This window comes from Pseudorca crassidens, chromosome 11, assembly GCF_039906515.1.
Source record: "Pseudorca crassidens isolate mPseCra1 chromosome 11, mPseCra1.hap1, whole genome shotgun sequence".
In the NCBI taxonomy this organism is placed as follows: domain Eukaryota; kingdom Metazoa; phylum Chordata; class Mammalia; order Artiodactyla; family Delphinidae; genus Pseudorca; species Pseudorca crassidens.
In genome coordinates, this window is record NC_090306.1 from 46,106,989 (window position 1) to 46,132,466 (window position 25,478).

The 25,478-nt window shown below is 45.9% G+C and overlaps 2 protein-coding genes and 1 long non-coding RNA gene across 3 annotated transcripts in view; 2 read left to right on the forward strand and 1 right to left on the reverse strand.

Annotated features, from left to right (window-relative positions):
- SP7 (Sp7 transcription factor) overlaps positions 1-19,285 on the reverse strand; it is a 36,472-nt gene extending 17,187 nt beyond the window's left edge. The window contains exons 1-2 of the mRNA XM_067696727.1: positions 18,795-19,285; positions 6,022-6,145 (exon numbers count right to left, since the gene is read on the reverse strand). The gene's annotated coding sequence lies outside the window, so the exon portion shown is untranslated. The remainder of the gene's footprint in view (positions 1-6,021; positions 6,146-18,794) is intronic.
- Positions 18,635-21,605, forward strand: LOC137201979 (uncharacterized). Its single transcript, XR_010932421.1, has 3 exons — positions 18,635-18,902; positions 20,160-20,276; positions 20,859-21,605. It is a non-coding gene; the product is annotated as an uncharacterized lncRNA (long non-coding RNA).
- A 2,409-nt stretch (positions 21,606-24,014) lies between these two features.
- Positions 24,015-25,478, forward strand: part of SP1 (Sp1 transcription factor) — a 42,836-nt gene continuing 41,372 nt past the window's right edge. The window contains exons 1-2 of the mRNA XM_067696720.1: positions 24,015-24,133; positions 25,204-25,361. Of these exons, the coding sequence (XP_067552821.1) occupies positions 24,127-24,133; positions 25,204-25,361 (165 nt within the window). The 5' untranslated portion in view covers positions 24,015-24,126. The remainder of the gene's footprint in view (positions 24,134-25,203; positions 25,362-25,478) is intronic.

Consider the following 25,478-nt stretch of genomic DNA (forward strand, 5'->3'; position numbering starts at 1 on the left):
TAAAGGTTACATTCCATTTATAGTCATTATAAAATATTGGTTATATTCCCAATATATCCTTGTAGCTTATTTTATACATAATAGTTTGTACCTCTTAATCCCTTACTCCTATATTGCCCCTCCCCCTTTCCCTCTCCCCACCGGTAACCACTAGTGAGTATGTTCCTTTTTTGTTATATTCAATTCAGCCTATTCTTTAGCCTTATCCTCTTCTGTCCACTGCCTTTCCAGTTCAGGGGCCTAATTCTTACATCCTGCGTGTTTGTCTTTTGCCGGGAAAGGTACAGATTGGGGCATGGATACAAAATGGGACAGAGCATTGAAAAAGCTGAGGATGGAGAGACATAGTCTGCTGTTTTCTGGAACATCTCACTGGTTTAAGGGAAATAGCTGAAGTTTTAAAGTTCTGAAAACTCTAGGATATAAGGTCACCGTGGAGGGATGAGGAAATGTGATAATCATAGGAAGAACCAAAGCTAACCAGCCTGGCCAAAAGTCATTATGTTCTTTCCACAGTCGTGTGGCCTAGTTAGAAGGCATATCCTCCTCTTTCGCAAGCTCACCTGAGGAGGGGATGCCTCAAGCCATCTTTATTCACTTGTTTAATGGTTTACCTCTCTACTATCTAGAAGTCCTCTTTTGGTATAACTACCATCTTCCATCTACCTTTTTAGCTTGCAACTTCTTTTTCTAGCTCCAGTATAAAGGCCTACTAATCAATTTAGTAATCAATAGGATTTACCGAGTGGACCCTTAGGTGAAATATTATACAGAAACTGCTACATAGGACTCTCAGTGCTTGCCCTTTAGGATCTTAACAACCTGGGTAGGGCAAAAATAAATAAATAAAATTAAAAAAACCCAAGGACCATATTTGAAAGCATAGATGACCCACTTTACCTCTCATTGCGTCCGTTTCCTCATCTGAAAATAAACGAATTTGGCTACATCTAATTGAGAACCACTGACTTCAGTGAGTGATAAGGTTCCTTTCTGATTCATCTCAGGAATGCTAGAATAGGTCTTTAATAACAGAAGTCATGAATAAAGAGCATGTTAATATGTTAAACAAGAAAAGTCACATCATCAATTTAATAGATGCTAAGAAGACATTTGACAAAATTCAAAATGGCAATTCTTGGGACTTCCCTGGTGGCGCAGTGGTTAAGAATCCGCCTGCCAATTCAGGGGACACGGGTTCGAGCCCTGGTCCGAGAAGATCCCACATGCCGCGGAGCAACTAAGCCCGTGTGCCACAACTACTGAGCCTGTGCTCTAGACCCTGCGAGCCACAACTACTGAGTCCACGTACCACAACTACTGAAGCCTGTGCAAGAGAAGTCATTGCAGTGAGAAGCCTGAGGACCACAATGAATAGCCCCTGCTCGCCACAACTAAATAAAGCCCGCACAGCACAAAGACCCAATGCAGCCATAAATAAATAAATATTAAAAAAACAAAAAAACCCGGCTACTCTTAATTTTTTATTTTATTTATTTATTTTGCCATGTGGCATGTGGGATCCTAGTTCCCAGACCAGGGGTCCAACCTGCACCCCCTGGAGTGGAAGCATGGAGTCTTAACCACTGGACCGCCAGGAAAGTTCCAAAATGGCTATTCTTGGGGTTTTTTTTTTTAATATTTATTTATTTATTTATTGGTTGTGTTGGGTGTTAGTTGTGGCAGGCGGGCTCCTTAGCTGCAGCTCATAGCCTCCTTAGTTGCGGCTCATGGACTCCTTAGTTGTGGCATGTGAACTCTTAGTTGTGGCATGCATGTTGGATCTAGTTCCCTGACCAGGGATCAAACCCGGGGCCCTTGCATTGGGAGCACGGAGTCTTGTCCGCTGTGCCACCAGGGAAGGCTCCAAAATGGCTATTCGTTTTTTTTTAATTTATTTATTTTTGGCTGCGTTGGGTCTTCGTTGCTGCATGCGGGCTTTCTCTAGTTGTGGCAAGAGGGGGCTACTCTTCATTGTGGCACGTGGGCTCAGTAGTTGTGGCTCACGGGCTCTAGAGTGCAGGCTCAGTAGTTGTGGCGCACAGGCTTAGTTGCTCCGTGGCATGTGGGATCTTTCCGGACCAGGGCTCGAACCTGTGTCCCCTGCATTGGCAGGCGGATTCTTAACCACTGCGCCACGGGAAGTCTCCCAAAATGACTATTCTTAAAAAAAGTTTTTTAAAAGGATAAAAATAAAGATTCTCCAATAAAACTTTTTTAAAAAAGCAAAATGGTTATTCTTAATAAAAACCACTTTAAAAAAACAGTATTCAGCAAATGGTGGGGATTATTAGTATCTTGGTTCCTTCTAGCTCTGAAGTTCTAGGGATTTGAGATCCTTTCTTGGAACTGAAATCAGGTTTCTTGGAGTGCGGAGGGAGGGTTCTGACTTGCAAAGAGAAAACTAAAGATGCAGAGAGATAGGCAGGTAGGTATTAGGCACCCAGCAAGGCTGTGACAGGGACTTCCCTGGCAGTCCAGTGGTTAAGACTCCATTCTTCCACTGCAGGGTACACGGGTTTGATCCCTGGTTGGGGAATTAAGATCCTGCATGCTGAGCGTTGAGGCACACACACACACACACACACACACACACACACAAAAGGCTGTGACAAAGTAGAGATGGTCTCCCAAGGGTCCTGACAACAGGCCAGTCAGGGATGCATTTCAGGTAAAGACAACAAGCCAATCATTGATTGTTATCTCTTATTATCTCCCAGGTTCCACAGGGTCCCAGTGAAGACAAACATGTATAAAATACAATAACCCTTGCCCTCAAGTAGTTCATAGGCTTAAATTAGGAAGATTCTCTTTTCCAAAGGAGAGTCCACGGTGTGCTACCTTGGTACCCAGCAGTACCCAGTAGTTCTTAGTACACAGGGCAGCAAATCAGGGACACTAAAATAAACAGAAAATTTGATATAATTTGTTATTTCATATTAAAAAATAAAAGCATTGGGCTTCCCTGGTGGCACAGTGGTTGACAGTCCACCTGCCGATGCAGGGGACGCGTGTTCGTGCCCCGGGCCCGGGAAGATCCCACATGCCGCGGAGCGACTGGGCCCGTGAGCCATGGCCGCTGAGCCTGTGCATCCGGAGCCTGTGCTCCGCAACGGGAGAGGCCACAACAGTGAGAGGCCCGCGTACAGCAAAAAAAATTAAGAAATAAAAAAAATAAAAGCATTAAAGTAGTCATCATAAGAGAAGTCAGTTTTGTGTCACATCGTTGCTTGCACTTATCACTTTCAGTATTGTTTCTATCTTGAAGCCCTTATGCTAGGGATGAGCATCACAATCTTTTCGGAGCTTAGGATCTTTAAGGGTCTTAACTCCATCCAGCTCAGTTCCGTGTGTTCTGCAAATGGGAAGGGATTCCAGAGAAAGAAAAACCCCTGGAGAGAAGGGCAGTGTGCAAACAACTTCTATTTTCAGACAAGACCTTCCCTAGAGCCTCAGCTCTGAAAGAAGGGTGAGCAAGGCTGCTCAGTACCACCAGGTGGCAGGAGTGAGCTACCCAAGGACTCCACCTATATCATCCACTCTCCAGGGCTTGTTCCTGGGCCAGAGTGTTGGCACCTTTTGCAGGCGACAATGCAATGGCAGACCTGCCAGTGCCGAGGTAAGGGCTGGGGTGGGAAGAATCCTCAGAGGGTTATGGTACTGATTCTGTGCCTTCCTCCAGCCTTGACTCAGAGAAGGCATGACCCCTGTCAAAGGTAAAACTGTCCAGACTCGTAGGCCAGAATTCAACAAGCAAGGGTCTATTTTCTGTCCCACCCACCAGCCTACCAGCCTTTTACGGACATTTCCTGAGCATCTACTGTGTGCCAGGTACGTGTTAGAAGGGTCCATAATAGAATTTAACACGAAGTGTGCAATCTAGTGGAAGAAACCTGGTAAACAGCCATGCTCTTATGACATAGAGGCAGTTTGGAGTAGTAAAGTGCACTGTCTTGGAAGTCAGACAGACTAAGGTGTGAACTCAAGCTCCACCACTTGCCAGTTGTGCAAACTCTGTGAGCCTCAGTCTCCTTGTCTGTAAAATGGGGGTAAATTACTCTCATAGAAGACCAAAAAGATGTTAGGTAAAAATTCACTCCCAGATGACTTCCCTGATGACGCAGTGGTTAAGAATCAACCTACCAATGCAGCAGACATGGGTTTGATCCCTGATCCAGGAAGATCCCACATGACGTGGAGCAACTAAGCCCATGCGCTGCAACTACTGAGCCCACGTGCCGCAACTACTGAAGCCCATGCTCCTAGAGCCTGTGCTCCACAACAAGAGAAGCCCCCACTCGCAGCAACCAGAGAAAGCCTGTGCACAGCAACGAAGACCCAACACAGCCAAAAATAAAATAGATAATTTTTTTTAAAAAGAAGTGGATTTATTTAGAGAGATACACATTCCATGGGGAGAATGAGGTCTGTCTCAAAAGGCGAGAATGGTCTTGGGAGGAACACACTCCACAGAGAGAGCGTGGGCCATCTCAGTAGGTGATAAGCCTGGAAATATGGCCTGGTTAGTTTTTATGGACTGGGTAATTTCACAGGCTAATGAGTGGGAGGATTATTCCAACTATTTGGGGGAAGGGGCGTAGATTTCCAGGAACTGGGCCATGGCCCACCTTTGGCCTTTTATGGTTGGCCTCAGAACTGTCATGGCATTGTTGGGTGTGTCATTTAGCATGCTAATGTATTCCAATGAGCATATAATGAGGCTCAAGGTCTACTGGAAGTTGAATCTTCCGCCATCCTGGACCCAGTTTTTTGTCATGTCCTATGGCTATGTCATTCTTTTAAAGGTTGTGCCCTGCCCCCTTCCCTCCTGCTTCACTATGAACAAAGACTCTGACTAACTTATTGACTCTTTGCACCTAGATTGAAAAAAAAAATTCTATGTTCCAGACTCTCATTTCCTCATCCAAAATCCTTCAAAAGTTCTCCATAATCTAGAAGATAAAGTCCAAGTCTCTCTGTGTCTAGAACTTATGTCCAGCAATACTTAGCTGTTTTGCCTTTACTCTCTCTCTGGAATATCCTTATAAATCTGTGGTTTTCAACTCTAGCTTCATATTGGAATGACTTTATGAGCTTTAAAAATGTATAGATGCAGAGAAAGACAAATACTGTATGTTTTCACTTATACATGGAATCTAAAAAACAAAACAAGAAAATATAATAGAACAGAAACAGACACAGAGAACAAACTAGTGGTTACCAGAGGTGAAGGAGACTAAGACGTACAAACTCTCAGTTATGAAATAAATAAGTCATAGGATTTTAATGCACAGCCCAGAGAATATAGTATGTATAGATGTCTGAGCCTCAATCAACCCCAAAAGTACTTGGTTTAGTTGGACTGGAGTGGGGCCATGTATGAGTGTTTTTTAAAAGATCTGCAGGTAGGGACTTCCCTGGTGGCACAGTGGTTAAGAATCTCCCTGCCAATGTCGGGGACACGGGTTCGAGCCCTGGTCCGGGAAGATCCCACTTGCCGCGGAGCAACTGAGCCCGTACACCACAACTACTGAGCCCGCATGCCACAACTACTGAAGCCCGTGAGCCTAGAGCCTGTGCTCCTCAACAAGAGAAGCCACCGCAACGAGAAGCCCGCGCACCAAAACAAAGAGTGTCTCCTGCTCACCACAACTAGAGAAAGCCTGCATGCAACAACGAAAACCCAATGTGGCCACAAATCAAATAAACAAATAAATAAGTTTTATAAAAAGAATAGAACTTCATTAAAAAAAAAAAAGATGCACAGGTAGGTTAGGAATCATGATCTCCTGCTCAGTTCAGGCATTTCCAGGCTGGATTAGGGTCTCCTTATGTGTTTACTCTATCACTGTGCAATTTCTGTTGTCTGATTATCTGAACATTTCATCTCAGCCTAGTGGGACTGATTGAGCCTTTTATATTTTACTCTTCTGCTTCGAATCTTTTAATGGCTTCCATTACCCCCAAGATAAAATCCAGACTTCTTAATGAATTCTACAATTCCTCCCACTCCTGGCTTACCTTTAATGCATTCATCCATTCAACCTTTATCAAGTGTCTATTATGAGCCAGGCGCTCTAGTAGACAGTGGAGACAAGGAGGCAAATAAGAGCAGCACGGTCTTCTCTCTTGTGGAGCTTATAATCTGGGGGGAAGGCAAAAGTTGAATGAGTAATTACAGGGTTATACAGAACTTACGGCTGTTTCAGGAGTTGGGGAAGGAAGGCGTCCCAGAGGAGTTGAGTTAAACTGAGTCCAGAAAGGTGATTGGCAGTTAGGTGGGGGTGGAGGGAGACAGGAGTGCTCCAGGCAGATGGAGCAGCATAAGTAAGGACAATGGCTTGGGGAAGATCATGGCATGTTGGAAGAACTGAAAACATACATGGACGAGAAGGAGGAAATGGTGGCCAAACTTGAAGACCAGATGACTCAGAGCCTTATAGGCCAAGTTAAGGTTGGGGGACTTTATCCCAAGGGTGCCGTAAAGCTTTGGAAATGTTTAAGCAGGGGAGTGTAATAAAATCACATGAAATTTTAAAAAAAATATTTATTTATTCTGGTTGCGCCGGGTCTTAGCTGCGGTACTCAGGATCTCCGTTGCAGCATGCGGGATTTTAGTTGCTGGCATGCGGACTTCTTAGCTGTGGCATGCATGTGGGATCTAGTTCCCCGACCAGGGATTGAACCCAGGCCCTCTGCATTGGGAGCGTGGAGTCTTACCCACTGGACCACCAGGGAAGTCCCTGAAATTTTTAAAGAAGGCTCTAGTGGGTATACAGTGGACCAAAGACTGGAGTTAGGTGTTCCCAAATCTCATCAGCCTCTCCTTTGCAGATAATATTTTGGAGTCTTTTACTGATGGTTAAATTCATCTCCTGTGACTAGTTTGTGTTAACTAAATGATGGAAATGTGACTGTATTTACAAACTCCTGGGGATGGCAGTAGAATTCCTCACTGTTGTTGGATCATTCAGTAAACACTAAGTTACGGGTTATTTTGTGCCCGGCACAGGTCTAAGTGCCGGGGATACAAAGGTACAAAAAGAAAGATTTGGTCTGTTAAAAAATAAGTTCTGACAGAGTTTTTCAAATATCAAATAGAAGAGAAAGCTTATTTGAAAAGTCTCTTAGGTATTTTCAACGGTTTCTAAATTATCTGGAGGAAGCTCTGACTTACTTGTATAGAGTTTGATATATGTATCCACCATTAAATCCAAATCGTGTTTTATGTCAAAATTTATGTTAAACAAAGCCAAGTTACTTGACCTTTGGTCTGTCCAAGTGTTTCTCAGGTATGCTTTGAGACACTTTCGCCCATTTTCATAGCACAGCAACAACCAGATGTGGAACAATAATGGCAGCCTCGTCAATTCAAACTTTAACTGTAACTTGTTTCTTTAACTTCATTTGATAAAGACAAAATCTACATTGAAATCCTTGTTTGGCGAGTCCACACGTTTCTCTTACAGTCTGATAATTTTCTTAACTGTCCCTTACAGATTTTTTTTTTTTTTTTTGCGGTACACGGGCCTCTCACTGCTGTGGCCTCTTCCGTTGCAGAGCACAAGATCCGGATGCACAGGCTCAGCGGCCATGGCTCACAGGTCCAGCCGCTCCGCAGCATGTGGAATTCTCCCGGACCGGGGCACGAACACGTGTCATCTGCATCGGCAGGCGGACTCTCAACCACTGCGCCACCAGGGAAGCCCTCCCTTACAGATTTTTAACAGCATACTTAAAACTCCTACTATTCAAAGGTCAGTCATGAGCTTCATTGTAACGTTTTATAAAATGTATTCCTTCCTCCTATACCTCCTCAAAATTTATTCCTTCAAAGAACTGATAACTCAATACCTGACAGTTGGACCCACAGTGATAAATGTTATGTCTAAAATGACTTTAATACAATTCCAAAGTGCCATTAGCAGAGATCACACAGAATGTAACACGGTACTTTCAATGCTATCTTCTGGAAGAACAGTTAGGTCTCCAAAGCATGGGAGTTCAAACAGGCCATTTAAACAGGCAGATTATCAATGACTAATGTACTCAATGGGAGGTGACAACTGATTTGACTCTTTTCTTCTGTCTTTTTCCATGACGGTATCTACTGCCTCATCTTGATTTACAAGCAAAGCCTAGAAAACCTACAAAAATAAGACTTTTGTGGTTTATCTAGGAATAATACAGAAAATATTGTTGTTATTTTTGATGAAGAAAATCAGTTTTGTATAGTTTATTTCAACCTAAATAAAATGTGAATTTTGTTAAAATAAAAAAAGTTCTGCTGCATAGATCACAATAACAAAGTTAAAAGGTAACTGACAGAAGAAAATACTTCCAATACTTTTTAAAAAGGGTTAGTATCTAGTATTTACGTATATTTAAAAATAGGGTCTTCCCTCGTGGCACAGTGGTTAAGAATCCGCCTGCCAATGCAGGGGACACGGGTTCGAGCTCCAGTCCGGGAAGATCCCACATGCCGCGGAGCAACTAAGCCTGTGTGCCATAATTACTGAGCCTGAGCTCTAGAGCCCATGAACCACGATTACTGAAACACATGTGCCACAGCTACTGAAGCCTGGGTGCCTAGAGCTCCGCAACAAATGAAGCCACTGCAATGAGAAGCCCGCGCACCACAAGGAGGAGTAGCCCCCACTCGCCGCAACTAGACAAAGCCCGCACTCAGCAATGAAGACCCAATGCAGCCAATAAATAAATTAAATAAATCTATAAATAAAAATGTAAAATAGTACAGCAATTTTAGAAAACATTTTGGCAGTTTCTTACAAAGTTAAACATATATTTGCCATAATACTACTAAGTAATAATAGGGAATAAGCTACTGATATACCCAGCAGTGTGGAAGAATCTCAAAAACATTATGTTGAGGGAAAAAAGCTAGAGCAAAACAAAAAGTACATACCAAATACTGTCTGATTATATTTCTGAAAACACAAATCTAATTCTTTTTTTTTTTTTTTTTGCAGTACACGGGCCTCTCACTGTTGTGGCCTCTCCCATTGCGGAGCACAGGTTCCAGACCCGCAGGCTCAGCGGCCATGGCTCACGGGCCCAGCCGCTCCACAGCATGTGGGATCTTCCCAGACCGGGGCACGAACCCCTGCATCGGCAGGCGGACTCTCAACCACTGCGCCACCAGGGAAGCCCACAAATCTAATTCTTTTCCAGAATCAAATCTAGAATTCAGAAAACAGGTCAGGGACTTCCCTGGTGGCACAGTGGTGAAGAATCCACCTGCCTACTGATGAACCTAGTGGCAGGGCAGGAATAAAGACGTAGACATAGGGCTTCCCTGGTGGCGCAGTGGTTGGGAGTCTGCCTGCCGATGCAGGGGACACGGGTTCGTGCCCCGGTCCGGGAGGATCCCACGTGCCGTGGAGCGGCTGGGCCTGTGAGCCATGGCTGCTGAGCCTGCACGTCTGGAGCCTGTGCTCCGCAACGGGAGAGGCCACAGCAGTGAGAGGCCTGCGTACCGCAAAAAAAAAAAAAAAAAAAGACGTAGACATAGAGAATGGACTTGAGGACACGGTGTGGAGGGGGGAGGGGGAAGCTGGGGCGAAGTGAGAGTAGCATCGACATATATACACTACCAAATGTAAAATAGTCAGCTAGTGGGAAGCAGCAGCTTAGCACAGGGAGATCAGCTCCGTGCTTTGTGATGACCTAGAGGGGTGGGGTAGGAAGGGTTGGGGGGAGACTCAAGAGGGAGGGGATATGGGGATATATGTATGCATATGGCTGATTCACTTTGTTGTACAACAGAAACTAATACAGTATTGTGAAGCAATTATAATCCAGTAAAGAGGTATTAAAAAAAAAAGAATCCACCTGCCAATGCAGGGGACACGGGTTCGATCCCTGGTCCGGGAAGATCCCACATGCCTCGGAGCAACTAAGCTCGCGAGTCACAACTAATGAGCCGGCATGCCACAACTACTGAAGCCTGCGCGCCTAGATCCTGTCTTCCACAAAAGAAGCTACCGCAATGAGAAGCACGTGCACCACAGCAAAGAGTAGCCCCCACTCGCCGCAAGTAGAGAAAGCCTGGGCACAGCAACAAAGACCCAAGGCAGCCAAAAAAAAAAAAAAAAAACACAAAAAACTGGGGGCTGAGGTGGGGGAGGGGTTGGCATGGATTGTTTGGGGGGATGGGTCACAGGGAACTTTTTAGGGTAATGTTTTATATCTTTATTTATTTATTTTATTTATTTATTTTTGGCTGTGTTTGGTCTTCGTTGCTGCGTGCGGGTTTTCCCTAGTTGTGGTGAGCAGGGGCTACTTGTCCTTGCAGTGCGCGGGCTTCTCGTTGTGGTGGCTTCTCTCGTTGTGGAGCACAGGATCTAGGCGCGCGGGCTTCATTAGTTGTGGCACACGGGCTCAGTAGTTGTGGCTTGTGGGCTCTAGAGCACAGGCTCAGTAGTTGTGGTGCATGGGCTTAGTTGCTCCGCGGCAAATGGGATCTTCCCGAACCAGGGCTCAAATCCGTGTCCCCTGCCTTGGCAGGCGGGTTCTTAACCACTGTGCCACCAGGGAAGTCTGTAATGTTTTATATCTTGATTGTTGTGAGTTACACGTGTATATATATATTCGTCTAAACTCATCAAAATGTACATTTAAAATGGGTACATTTTATTGTGTAAAAATTATACCTCACTAAAGTTGACTGCCTTTGATCTCAAAAACAAACAAAAAGACAATGGACAGGGACAAAATATTTGACATATTTTTAACAAAGAATTAATATCTAATACACATAAAGAGCTTAAGCCAAACGATTCAATAGAGAAATGGACAAAGGACATGAAAGGACAATTCATAGAGGACAAAATACAAATGGACACACTTGTCCTTGTAAATCTCAATTAATCAGAAAACAACAAATTTCAATAATGGAATTGTTAGATTGAGAACAACTTTTTTTTTTTTTAATTTTTTTGGCCTCACCGCATTCGTGATCTTATTTCCCCGACCAGGGATCAAACCCGTGCCCCCTTCATTGGAAATGTGGAGTGTTAACCACTGGACCACCAGGGAAGTCCCAAAAACAATTTTAAAAATTGGAGGGACTTCCCTGGTGGCGCAGTCGTTAAGAATCTGCCTGCCAATGCAGGGGACATGGGTTCGAGCCCTGGTCATGGAAGATCCCACATGCCGCGGAGCAGCTGAGCCCGTGAGCCACAAATACTGAGCCCACGTGCCACAACTACTGAAGCCTGCGTGCCCTAAAGCTGGTGCTCCTCAGAGCCGGTGCTCCTCAACAGGAGAGGCCACTGCAATGAGAAGCCCGCGCACGGCAAGAAAGAGTGGCCCCCCCCCCGCCCCGCTCACCGCAACTGGAGAAAGCCCGTGCGCAGCACTGAAGACCCAACGCAGCCAAAAATAAACAAATTTAAAAAAAAAAATGGAGAGAATTCAGGGAAACTATCACTTTCACAGTGTTGGTATTAGTGTAACTGGAGATATTTTTGGAAGATAATTTGGCAGTGTATCAAAATTTTAAATATGTATAATCTTGACTCTGCAATTCCACCTAAAAATCTATACCGATAATACTGATATGTACTTAACCATGTGTTGGGATTCCTACCATACCTCAACCATTCCACCCAGTAAATACTCTTATTTCCTCATTTTATAGATAAGGTAAGTAAGGAAAGGACGGTAAGTGACTTGCCCAAGGTCATATAGCTAGTAGGTGACAGAGTCAGGATTTACACCTGTCTCCAGAATCTGTGGTCTTTTTTTTTTTTTTTAACATCTTTATTGGGGTATAATTGAGAATCTGTGCTCTTAACCACTATGCTATACAGCTCTCCACTGTCTCTTAAATGCCATACATGGGCATAAGTATATAAATACAAAGATGTTTGCTCCAGAAGAGTTTGAAAAATTAAGAAAGAATGAAATAACCTAATGAAATATCTTCAGCATATTTTGTTAAGTAAAAAAAAAAGCAAGTTATAGAATAATACTTACTTAGTTACATAAAAAATACCACCAACAAAGAATATATGTGAATGTAGCAAGTAAGCTTAAAAGAGCAAACGTTTTTTTCTATTTTGTTCACTGTTGTGTCTTTACTGTCACACCAGAACAGTCCGTGCCTTCCCTACTCCAATATAAAATAAAAAGTTTTTTTTAAAAAAAGAAAGACCTCTGACCTAAACCAACAACAACAACGACAACAACAACAAAAGCAGAACAGTCAGGGCCTGGCACATAACAGACGTTGAGTAAATATCTGTTGGATGTATATAAATATATGTAAACGCATAGAAAAGGGATTGAAGAACTGCAGACCGAACTCTGAACTGGTGAAGGTGGTTCCCTACCTTGGAAGAAGAGAGAATGGTGTGTGGGGGGTAGGTTAATGATGGGAGATGTGCACATACTCACTGAACTTCTGACTGTTTCAAATCTTATACAAACACAGGATGTTCATGTGTTACTTGGGTAGTAAAAACAAAAACCAAGCAGATTAAAAAAAAAAAAAAATCCCACAACAAAAGCAAAAAAGACTGACCACATTTCCATTTAATTTCTCTACAACTCTTCCAGGTGAGTAATAATATTTTCATTTTATAGATGAGGCAATTAAGGCTCAGAGAGATTAAGTAACTTGCTTCAAGTTGCACAGTTTCTAAGCCTGGATGTGAACTTTGACCTGTGGCTCCGTGACCCAGGTTTACTTCTCTCCACTGTATTTATAAATGTGCAGACAAGTAAGTGCAACAAAGTGTTGAAGGCTGCAAGATGGAAAACAGCAGAGGTTGTATCAGATTGCAGCTGGGGGCACCACGTGGAGAAGTGTGGCCAATTCTACAGAGGAGGGAATATTTCTGGAAAGGATTCCAGGGATGAAGCTTGATCTAAGACTTGAAAAGTGAGTTCTTTTTTTTTTTTTTTGGCTGCACCATGTGGCTTGTGGGATCTTAGTTCCCCGACCAGGGATTGAACCCAGGCCCTGGGCAATGAGAGCACAGAGTCCTAACCACTGGACCTGGACCGCCAGGGAATTCCTGAAAAGTGAGTTCTTGAACTACTATGGGGAAGGGCACCCCAGGCATTCACCTGTATGTGTATCAGTAGGATGTCATGGAGAAAACCATGTGGTCTATTTTATGAGTGATAAGTAGTTGAGTGGGCATGGCTGGAGCTTTGCTCGCTAGGTGAAAGGTAAGTCCTGGAAAGACTTGATTTGATTTGTACCAGATGATAAGCTATGTCTTATCAGTGAGATAAGACTCCCTGGGGCCTATTTTGAAGAGGGTCAACCTAGAGACAAGAAATGAATTGTTTACAGTAACAAGTAAACAATGTTGGGTTCACCTGCCTAAGGGATGAATCTGAAAGATGTTTGCGGAATAAGACTGATGGGACTCAATGACTGATTACTGCTATGAGTGGGGAGGATAGGCGTCTAAGAGAGAGAGTAAAAGTTTGTTGGGGAGAAAACTGGTCACAAGGTCACTTAAAAAGGGATCCCTTTGGGAATTCCCTAGCAGTCCAGTGGTTAGGACTCTGTGCTCTCACTGCCGAGGGCCCAGGTTCAATCCCTGGTAGGGGAAATAAGATCTCACAAGCTGCACAGCGAGGCCAAAAAAAAAAAAAAAAGGAGGGGGATCCCTTGTGTATGTATCTCCTTCATTGCATGTAAGACAGGATATTATAATTAGCTGAGTATGAGTCAGCCTCCTCTACTAAGCCAGGAGTTCCTTGAGGAAGGAGCGTGTCTCCTTCGTCTCATCTTCCTCAGTGCCTAGAGCCCTATCTTGCACAGAACATGTTCAACAACGAATAAAAGTGCACGGCAGAGAGATTGGCTTTGGTCTGAGGTGGGGGATAAAAGTATTTTTAAATTTTTAGCCACGTGGCTTACAGGATCCCTGACCAGGGATCAAACGTGGGCCCCTGGCAGTGAATGTGGGCCCCCGGCAGTGAAAGTGGGGAGTCTTAACTAGTGGACACACCAGGAATTCCCTGGAGGGGGGATAGATAATCACAAGTTGGGAGGAAGGAAGTTCTCCAGCTTACTGTCTCCCTCCTCAGCCTTGGTCAGAAGCCTGCCCCAGGGGAGATTGCTCCCATTTCCCCTAAATCCTTTACTTCTCTGAGTTAGCAACATGGTGTGATAGATGCTGACTAGCTCAGACATGGGTGACTGCAGTGTGGAGAAGAGTGTCTCCCCAAAATTCTACTACCACCACACAGAAACGGATTCTAAAAGTGTGCCATAGGAGAAGCCTCGTACTTCTACTCCCCTCCTCTAAATCACCAAACCTTGAGCTGTATGGCAAGTGGTGGCATGTCTTTGGCACTATGCCATAGGCTGATGTGGCAAGGGGAGAAGAGGAGAGAACAGCCAAGAAGGTGTAAACTCCAGCAGAAAGCAAAGGAGGCCATGGGCCTGAGACTCGAGATGTAAAAGGAGAAATGAGCCAGTGGGAATTTTAATTATTATTATTTAATTTTTAAACTGTATTATTAAAAAATCATTTAAATCGGAATGGAGGACTTCCCTGGTGGCGCAGTGGTTAAGAATCCACCTGCCAATGCAGGGGACACGGGTTCGAGCCCTGATCCCGGAAGATCCCACATGCCGTGGAGCAAATAAGGTCGTGCACCACAACTACCGAGCCTGTGCGCTAGAGCCTGCAAGCCACAACTACTGAGCCTGCGTGCCACAACTAGTGAAACCCACGCACCTAGAGCCCGTGCTCCACAACAAGAGAGGCCACCACAATGAGAAGCCCGTGCACCACAGTGAAGAGTAGTCCCCACTCGCCGCAACTAGAGAAACCCCATGCACAGCAACAAAGACCCAATGCAGCTGAAGATAATAAATAAATAAATAAAATTTAAAAAAAAAAGAGTATCCCTTGCTCCCCGCAACTAGAGAAAGCCCACGCACAGCAACAAAGACCCAAAACAGCCAAAAATAAAAATAAATAAATTAATTTTTTTTTTAATTAATTTAAAAAAAAATCTGAAGGGAGAGGAAAATGAATCTGTCATCTGGACTTAACAATTATTAATATTTGGAGGGTGGGGCCAAAAAACAATTATTGATATTTGCCACATTTAGGTCAGTTATTCATTCATTTATCTACTTATTTATTTATTTTTTGGCTGCACCGTGCAGCTTGTGGGATCCTAGTTCCCCAACCAGGGATCAAACCCACGCCCCTGGCAGTGGAGGCACACAGTCCTCAGCACTGGAGAGCCAGGGCATTCCCCCAGTTATTCTTTTTTTAAGCATTTTAATATAATTTACAGACATCTTGAGTTAAACCCTTACATATTAACAATTATTCCTTAATATCATCTAATACCCAGTCCATATTCAAATTTTCCCAGCTGTCCCCAAAAGGTCTTTTTACTGTTGCTGTTTTGTTCAAAATAGGATCGTGTTGCATGTGACTGTTTTGCCTCTTAAGTCTCCTTTAAGCAAGAGCAGCTCTTCCTCCTCCTTTTCCACGCCACTGATGTGTTATTTTATTTTATTTTATTTACTTTTGACTGCATTGGGTCTTCGTTGCTGTGCGCAGGCTTTCTCTAGTTGCAGCAAGCGGGGGCTACTCTTCATTGCGGTGTGCAGGCTTCTCATTGCAGTGGCTTCTCTTGTTGCAGAGCATGGGCTCTAGGCGCACAGGCTTCAGTAGTTGTGGCACGTGGGCTCAGTAGTTGTGGCTCACGGGCTCTAGAGCGCAGGCTCAGTAGCTGTGGCGCACTGGCTTAGTTGCTCCACGGCATGTGGGATCTTCCCAGATCAGGGCTCGAACCCATGTCTCCTGCATTGGCAGGCGAATTCTTTTTCTTTTTAATTTATTTTTTTATACAGCAGGTTCTTATTAGTTATCCATTTTATACATATTAGCATATATATGTCAATCCCAATCTCACAATTCATCCCACCACCATCTCCCTCCACCCCCCACCACCACTTTCCCCCCTTGGTGTCCATTCGTTTGTTCTCTACATCTGTGTTCCTATTTCTGGCAGCAGATTCTTAACCACTGCATCACCAGGGAAGCCCTGACCTGTTCTTTTTTTTTGGCCGTGCCTAGCACGTGGGATCTTAGTTCCCCGACCAGGGATCAAACCCTCACTCCCTGCATTGCAAATGTAGAGTCTTAACCACTGGACTGCCAGGAAAGTCCTCCATTGACTTGTTGAAGAAATAGTCAGTTACCCTGTAGAATGACCTACCTTTTGGATTTTTCTGATTAGTTTCTTTGTGTTTTGACTTACCTTGTTCCTCCAGTCCCCATATTTTCTGGAAACTGGAGATTAGATCTAAAGACTTCCTTAGATTCAGGTTCGATATTCTTGGAAAGAGTATTTGTTAGGTGATGCAGTGTTCTTCATATTGCCTTATATCAGGGCCACATAATGCACATATGTGCACATGGCTGGTGGTCTGGTGTCCTGTGTTTTTGAAGCTGCTGGAGGAAGCTAAGCCCGAAGGGATCTAGGCAGTTAACCACCTCTGGACCTGGAGGCTGAGCTCTGACTGGGCCCCAGCCACCGTGGCTGCTGGCCTTAGCAGCACGGTGTGGGTTGAGGTCAGGGAGGAGGCACTCAGAGAAGCATCAGCTTGATGTTGGCAGCTTGGACTGGCTCAGTCCTTTGGCAGGATTGAGCAGAGGGTCCTGGGACAGAGATACCACACCGGCAGCAGTGCCTCCTTTCAGCCCTGCTGTGTGCACCTTGTAGGAATGAGGAGACTAACCAGGCAAAATTCCCCAGGACTGGGGGGAGACAAACCATTTCAAGACCTGTTCACCGTGTCCTGCACTCTCCACTGTGGAGATCAGGAAGCTTTCCTCTTCCAATCTGGGACCTTTGGCGGTTGGCCTGATGGTGGTGAGGCTCAGAGAAAATTCCTGACTCTGCTGGCTCAATTTTTCTTGTACTCTGGCTTCCAGTTTCTGCCTTAAATACTCTTTGATTGATGTTAAACTTTAGAATGTCAGTGCTAGAAGAAGCCTGTGGGTCACCTGGACTAGCCCCTCACTGAAGAATCCTCATTCTCCCTCATCTTTCTTAGAAATAGCTGCATGTAAGATGGTGAGATCAGGATGTTACCATGTATTTCCCCAGCTTCAGTCATTCATACTCCACCTTCTTTTTCTTTTTTTAACATTTTTATTGAAGTCTAGTTAATTTACAATGTTGTGTTAGTTTCAAGTGTACAGCAAAGTGATTCTGTTATATATATATTCTTTTTCAGATTCGTTTCCATTATTGGTTATTAAAAGATATTGAGTATAGTTCCCTGTGCTATACAGTAGGTCCTTGTTATTTACCTATTTTATATATAGCAGTGTGTATATGTTAATCCCAAACTCCTAATTTATCCTCACCACCTCCACCCACCCACTATCCCCTTTGGTAACTGTAAGTTTGTTTTCTATGTCTGTGAGTCTATTTCTGTTTTGTAAATAAGTTCATTTGTATCATTTTTTTTTAGATTCCACATACAAGTGATATTATATATTTGTCTTTCTCTATTTGACTTATTCCACTTAATATGATAATTTCTAGGTCCATCCATCACACTCCACCTTCCTATTTTTACCACAATCAGGTTCCCCTTGTTCCATAATATACCATTACTTTTTTTTTTTTTTTTTTTGCGGTACGCGGGCCTCTCACTGTTGTGGCCTCTCCCGCTGCCGAGCACAGGCTCCGGACGCACAGGCTCAGCGGCCATGGCTCACGGGCCCAGCCGCTCCGCGGCATGTGGGATCTTCCTGGACCAGGGCACAAACCTGTGTCCCCTGCATCGGCAGGCGGACTCTCAACCACTGCGCCACCAGGGAAGCCCTACCATTACTTTTTTTTTTTTTTTAAATATTTATTTGGCTGCGCCGGGTCTTAGTTGCGGCATGCGGGATCTTTGTTGCCGAGTGCGGGATCTTCCTTGCGGCATGCAGGATCTAGTTCCCTGACCAGGGATCATACCCAGGCCCCGTGCATTGGGAATGCGGAGTCTTAACCATTGGACCACCAGGGAAGTCCCTATACCATTACTTTTTTCTTCACCCTAACAATAACACCTGTGAAATGATAGGTTTGGTATGCAGTTCAATTTCTTTCTAAAAATTTATTAGGGACTTCCCTGGTGGCGCAATGGTTAAGAATCCACCTGCCAGTGCAGGGGACATGGGCTCGATCCCTGGTCTGGGAAGATCCCACATGCCGCAGAGCAACTAGCCACCTGCGCCACAACTACTGAGCCCGCATGCCACAACTACTGAAGCTTGGCGCCTGGAGCCCGTGCTCCACAACAAGAGAAGCCACTGCAATGAGAAGCCCGCGCACCACAACGAAGAGTAGCCCCAGCTCGCCGCAACTAGAGAAAGCCCGTGCGCAGCAATGAAGACCTGCAGCCAAAAATAAATAAAATACAATAAATGTATAAAAAAATAATAAAATAAAAATAAAAATTTATTCAAAGAACACATACAGAAATGTTCAATGCCACCACACTTTCGGAAATGCTGGAGTAGAATTGGCATCAGAGAGTCCCACCTACCTCTGCCTTGAGACCTTGGCTGGACACACTTCTCAAGTTCTAAATTTATTTCCCAATCAGTAAGAAAGAGACACTATACTATCTACAAGTATTAGTTACTAGTCTTGTGAGTGGCTGAAGGTAAGTTCTTCCTGGAAGACACCCAGGGACTTTTGTCCAGGCACCTCTGATCACCTACAGTGGTGGGGGAGGGGAGGGCAGAGAGAAGGCAGGACGCGGTAAGGGTTACCTCTTGGCTGGGCATCGGCCTCAGGGCAGCGCTGGGAAAACCTCTCTTGGTGGCAAAAGCCTGTGAAGCGCCTGCCCTCTCCACCATCTCCCTGGGCACCTCAAGAAGGTACGAACATGGTGTTCCAGGGCCTTTCCCCCGCAGGAACCACCCACTCTCCTGGGGGAACAGTGAAAACTTCCGGGAGAAAAGAGGAGTCAGGTGTCAGGCCTCTACGAACTTCAGCTGGCTTTTCGGGCTCAAGGGAGGGAGGGCAAAGCAGGAAGGAGGGGTATAGCGCTTGGGGAGAGCCAGCTGGTCCACCGCTAGCCGGAAACTGGGGGTGGAGAGGCCCCGGCCCGGCCCACACCAGTGTCCCAGCTCCAGGCTGGGCCTGAGAGGCCGGCAAACCCCACCCCACTCCTCTGGGCACCTCGTGGCCCAGGCGGGTTTGTTTATGAATCCAGCTCCCTCCACCCCCAGCCCGGCCCTCTGCCCGCCCTCAGGGTGGCCCCAGTACCGTGGGAGGGGGAAACCGGGCCAGCCCCCGCCGGCGCCCCTCCGGTCCCCTCCCCTTTCCTCCTCTAGCCTCTGCTGTGGGTGCCCCGGCAGGGCAGGTCCTTTTTATAGACCTGTTGAACCAGTCGGGGCCATTCTCCTTTCTGGGAGTGGGAAGCTGGGGGTGGTGCAGCTCTCTTCTCAGCTCTGGACTCCGGAGGGGTCTCAGGGCTTCTTCCCCAGGAGAGAAAGGAGAAAAGGAAACTGCTTCATTTTTGGTTAAAAGAGGAAGTTTTGTTTTGTTTTGTTTTGAATGCTGAACTGCCAGGCAGTACCCCAGTCACCCTGGGGGTGCAGAGGTCCGGGTGGCGGTGGCGATGGGGGTGACTGGTGAGGGTAACTTGGCAGTAAGCACAGGCTTCCTTCCAGGTCTGGTGAGCTGAGGAGCCTGAGGGGGTTGGATATTTGAGGGAGGGAAATGTTTTGATTATGTGTTTGTTTTCAGCTGGAGTCCCTAGGGGTCAGATTTAAATGTTCAGTGAAGCTCTGCTTGTTCACTGTGGGGTCCAGGCTCCTCTCTGAGCCTCCCTGGTGATTCCAACTTGCCTCCTCTAGCTGTCAAGAATGCAGATGGATCGTGTCTCTCAGCAGTTTCTATTCCTCTTTCCCACCATGCCTGAAACCACCTCTACTTTTATTTGCCAAAGGGTCTTAAAGGTGCAGGGACCATCAGCTGGGTTTACAGTCAGGCCTGTCTTCTTGCAGTCTTCTTCAGAAAAGAGAATATTCCAGAAGTTTGGGCCAGAGTTCAGCTCCAACAATAACTAAATTGTGTTCTTGACTATGCCTCCCAACTCTCAGACAGAAAACCCCTCCCCGGTTCCCCAGCCTTTCTTCCTCGTCCAGGGCCTTCAAGACCACCAGAACCACTAGTTGCCGGACTGGAAGAAGGCCTTCCAAGTACCAGGCAGAGTCTAGGCAGGGATGAACCGTGATGGATCTCAGGTAAGGAAACAAAGCCGGCAAAGATGCAGAATGAGTCATTTTAAATAATAATAATAGTAAAGAATATCTGTAGCCTGTCTCGGATTTTTCATCAACATTTTCATCTGGGCTTCTCAAACAGAAAGAAACCCCTTCTTGTTAGAGTTCTTCTTAGTTACTTGCCTTTGCAGGGTCCTGAAAAGACTGAAGGGCGTGTTGTGATGATCCATTTAGCTTCTCCAAGTCACCATTGCCTTGCAAATGACCTGAGCGTGCATGATGTAAAATATCTAGGCTTGTTTTCCTGTTCAGAGAGCTAGAATGTAAAGGTTTATAAGACAGTTGAGACTTAATTTTCTTGTTAGGGACTATTTTTCTTTCCTACACTCCTTTATCCTAGAGAAGATAGGACAGGTAAATGAAATTTTAGTCAGTGTGTTTTGTTCTTAACAGCTGTAGTTGAGAGCTTACTGAGAGGGAGGTTACAATGATGGTATTAAAGGAGAATTTTGAATCATTTGTGTATTTTAATTTGTAAAATGTTCCCGCTACCAGATTGCTAAGTGGGAAATTGCTAGAATCAAAGAGCAGCTTCAAAATCAGTTTTAGGGCTTCCCTGGTGGTGCAGTGGTTGAGAGTCCGCCTGCCGATGCAGAGGACACGGGTTCGTGCCCCGGTCCGGGAAGATCCCACATGCCGCAGAGCAGTTAAGCCCGTGCGCCACAGCTACTGAGCCTGCACTCTAGAGCCTGCGAGCCATGACTACCGAAGCCCGTGCGCCTAGACCCTGTGCTCCACAACAAGAGAAGCCACCACAATGAGAAGCCCATGCACCGCAACAAAGAGTAACCCCCGCTCGCCGCAACTAGAGAAAGACTGCACACAGCAACGAAGACCCAACGCAGCCAAAAATATATAAATTAATTAATTTAAAAAAATTAAATTTGTTCAGGTTTTCACAGATGAATTGGACAAGATGGATCATGTCCATATGCTCTCAGGAACTATCAATAAACAAGCTTATGTCGAGGACATCCCTCACTAGCCAGGATCTGAATTCTGTCTTGTCCTGGAGAAGCAAGGAGAGAGTATTGTGAAAAGGATGGTGGCTCTTGAATTTCTGAGTCTAAATCTAGGCCGTTTTTCTCACTACGTGGAATAAAATCAAACCCTAGTCCCCATTTCAGGTTTAGACTAGCTTAGAATTGCTGGAAAAAACACAAGCGTTGGAACTAAACAAAACAGTCATAATTTAACTGAAGTATCTGAGCCTCAGGTTTCTCATCTGTAGAAGAGGATGACAATTTCTTAAATTGGTTGAAAGGATTAGACAGAGCACGTGAAACGTTCAGAGGGCTGCTCCACGTTGTTAGTTCCTCCTCCCTCCCCCCCAGCAAGTTTGGGTGTGGTCCTTTGCTAAATACACTAAACAGCTGTTGGAATCTCCAGAGCTTGGTTTACAAAGATGAGTAATACAGCTTCTTCCCTCCAGGAAGTTTCTTTCCTTCTGGAAGTTTCTTCTCTCCAATTTCTTCCCTTAGTGTTTCTTAAACTCTGATTTAGGGACTAATCACCTGAAAGAGCTATTTAAGAATGCATATTCTCATGCCCCACTCTAGAGAATCTCATTTATTAGGTCTGAGATGGGGTCTAGGAATCCACCTTTTTAAAAAAGCAGTCCAGAGGATACCAGTAAAGACTCTGATACTATATTTTGAGAAACTTTGACCTAGGGAGAGATGCTATTAATGGAAATGTGATGTTTTATAGGAGTATGATACCATTTGAGCTGTTCTGGAAGTATGGGCAGGATTTTTTTCAGGAGTTAGAAGGTAACAAAAAAAGCTTTTTAAAAACTAAATAAATTTGGGACTTCCCTGGCCATCCAGTGGTTAAGACTCCACCTTACATGCAGGGTGTGCATGTTCAATCTCTGGTCAGGGAACTAAGCTCTCACGTGCAGTGGGGTGTGGCCAAAAATTAAAGTATTTTTTTGTTAAGCCCATTTTTATAAATGGTTATACAAGGCATTGCTTTATTCACTTAAGAATTTATAGAAGACTTTTTGTGGGACTATTCTGGGTTGGAATATGGCAGTACAACCTATTAGCTTTGTGATCTTGGGCAAGTTACTTCCCAGCCTCAATTTCTTCACTTATAAAATACGTAATATCTCTAATACTAATATCTTCCTTATGAGAATGACATAAGGAATGCAAGACGCCTAGCTGACCTAGGCACCTAACACTATAGGCTTTCACCTTCAGGCCTTGCCCAAAACAGCAAGAGGTCTCAGTTTTGGGGGAATCCAGACTTCAAAACGTGACACTATCAAGTGCTGAATTGCAGATAATGAAGTGCCAACATATAACATACAAGTGAGAAAGAGAATGACCTTGTCATGTTATTGACAAACCACCCAGGCTGCCTCCACCAAAACTAGGATACAGGAGAGGCAGAATGGGAGACCAGAAATTCAGGTGTCTCAGGAAAGATCTCCTTTAACCTTTGTAGTTACAAAAAGCAGGAACTCTATCTTGCTAGCTTGCTTTTTGCTTAGACTGTATTTACAATTAAAGGGGGCGGGGGGGAAGTGGCTTACAGAATCTTGACTCTGGGAAGTTCTCCAACATGCTTTAGTCTTCAAAGGGAAGCTCTTGAAAAGTTAACCCGCCTTAAGTAGCTAGCACCTCTGTCTGGGGGGAATTTAATAAAAGGGCGTTTGCTGCAGTCACAAAGACCGTTCAAATTGGTCAGCACATTATTAACTGAATGTGTGAACACCCTCCCCAGATTTCGTTGCGCTTGTATCTACAGGGCTTACACCACATTCAGAGGCATCCGCTTGCCTGTCCGCCCACCCGGGGGAGAGTGAGACTTGAGAAGTACTTTTAAGAGCGGTTACATTAAGACTCAGACGAGCCCTGGTGTCAAGGCAGACCTACGTGCCGAGTAGCTCGGCCCTGACACTTGTTGAGCTGCACGGTTCCGCTGAAGCGTTGCTACCTAATCACGGAGAAGACGTTCCCTGAGGAGGGCCAAAATGGCGACGGACTCCTTCTGGCACAGCCCTGTTCCCTCCCGGCTCTAGTAACGCCCATTGGTTAAGTTGGAGGCGGTGCCAGGCTCCCCCCGCCGCCTCATTGGACTGAATGACTGAGGGAGACGCCAATTCTCCTCTGCCCACTCCAAGTTCCTGCCCTCAGAGCTCACGCGGCGTTCAATTGGCTTTTATTCACGTCAACTTGCGTCCTATCGTGTCTCTTTTCAGTGTTAATCCAATCATAACTTTCCTGGCTGCCCGCCTGATTTCTGACTGGTTTTGATCAGTTTCATCCTATCCCATTCCTGTCTACTTCTTACCTCCTCCCACCAGGACTTTGCCCAGGCACGTCCAGGGTTCTGGTTGGTTGTTGTTCTGTCAGTCCAATGAAAGCTCTTCCTATCCCTACCTCTCAGGGAGCCCGCCGGGCAGTTGACTGGCTTCTTTTCAAGCCTATCAACTCTAGTTCCCGCCCACCTTCACTTCCTGCGTCTTTCATTGGCCTTTAAAACTGAGAGAGCGCTCTTTTTGGGCGGACACCTCGCACGCAACTTTGTCTTGCACGCCTTAAGAGTGCAAGCGAGTCTTACCATTGGGCAATCTACCCGTCTTTTTTCTGCAAGTCCCTCCTTTCTCCCTCCCTCATTGGGCGGGGCAGCAGTGAAGGGGCGGGGCCTAGGCCGGGCTTGTGGCGCGCTGCTCCCTCCTCCTTACCCCCCCCTCCCTGTCCGGTCCGGGTTCGCTTGCCTCGTCAGCGTCCGCGTTTTTCCTGGCCCCCCCCAACCCCCCCGGACAGGACCCCCTTGAGCTCGTCCCTCGGCTGCCACCATGAGCGGTAAGGATGAGTCCACTCCAAGCTTAGGGGTGGGAGGGGAGTGAGGGGGCGCGCGCGAGGGCCGACCGGGCGGTCCCCGCCGTAGGGGGGACGGGCGGGAGGCGGCGGCGGCGGCCTTGGTCCCGCCCGGGGCGGAGGGAAGGGAGGGAGAAGGGGCAGTGGCGGGGCCTCCGCGGAGGAGGGGGATGGGCCACCCGCCCCGGGGGAGGGGGCAGCGTGGCCTCGCCCGCCCCCTGCCCGCCCCGGCCACGGGGGACGGGCCTTACCCCCCACTACTCGGCCGCTCGCCTGAGGCTCCTCCTGCCGGGGGCTGGAGCCGCGGGGGCGGCCCGAGCAGTGCAGGCCCCGCCCGGGCCAACCGCCTCCCTGGTCCGCCCTCTGGTCGCCGCCGGCCCCAGGGCCCTCCCCCACCCCCCGGCCGTAGATTACCCCTCCCCCCCGCAAATTACCCCTCCCCCCCACCGTCCCGCCCTTTCCACGCCCCTCACCCCGAAACCGCCCTTTCACTCTAGGGCCCGCCCTGTAGCCGCCCCGAAACGCCTGATTTCTAACGCCTGGACCTCTTTAGCCCCTTACTAGTATTCACAGATGTTTCCCCACTCAAACTTTTTATCTGTTCTTTTCCCCTTTCTCTTCCTTTCCTCTTGTTACTTTTTACACTTGAATTTTTCTTTTTCCTTACCTCCTTTGACCCTACTTTTAGCTCGCTTTCCATCCACTCACGTGTTGTTTTGTGCCTTACCTATCCTTTTTTTCCCCAGGATACTTTTAAACTCTTTCAACATGCCCACCGACCTTCACATTTCCTATATCAAAAGCACCTTTTCAGTGTTTTATGAGTTTAATTTTGTGCAAGGGAGAGTCGAGGCCCAGTTTTGGCACCACCTAGCCTAGTTTACATCCTACTGGTCCTACAACTGTTTCTTCTCCCCCAATCCTTTTTTTTTTCTTAATACTGGCGCCTTTCACCTTCCTGTTAGTCATTTCTGTTTCATCACAGCCTCCTTTACCCTTCCTCACTTTACCCTTCTCCTTTCTCGAACTTTAAGTTATTTTCAAATTCTTTTTAGACCAAGATCACTCCATGGATGAAATGACAGCTGTGGTGAAGATTGAAAAAGGAGTTGGTGGCAATAATGGGGGCAATGGTAATGGTGGTGGTGCCTTTTCTCAGGCTCGAAGCAGCAGCACAGGCAGTAGCAGCAGCAGTGGAGGAGGAGGAGGGCAGGTAAGTGATGATCTGGACAGAGTGGGGAAGGTGTTGAGAGGATGTAAATATTCATAGATGATTGTCTGTCTTTTCATAGGAAAATTTTTAAGAAAGGGCTGAACTTTTATAGATAGG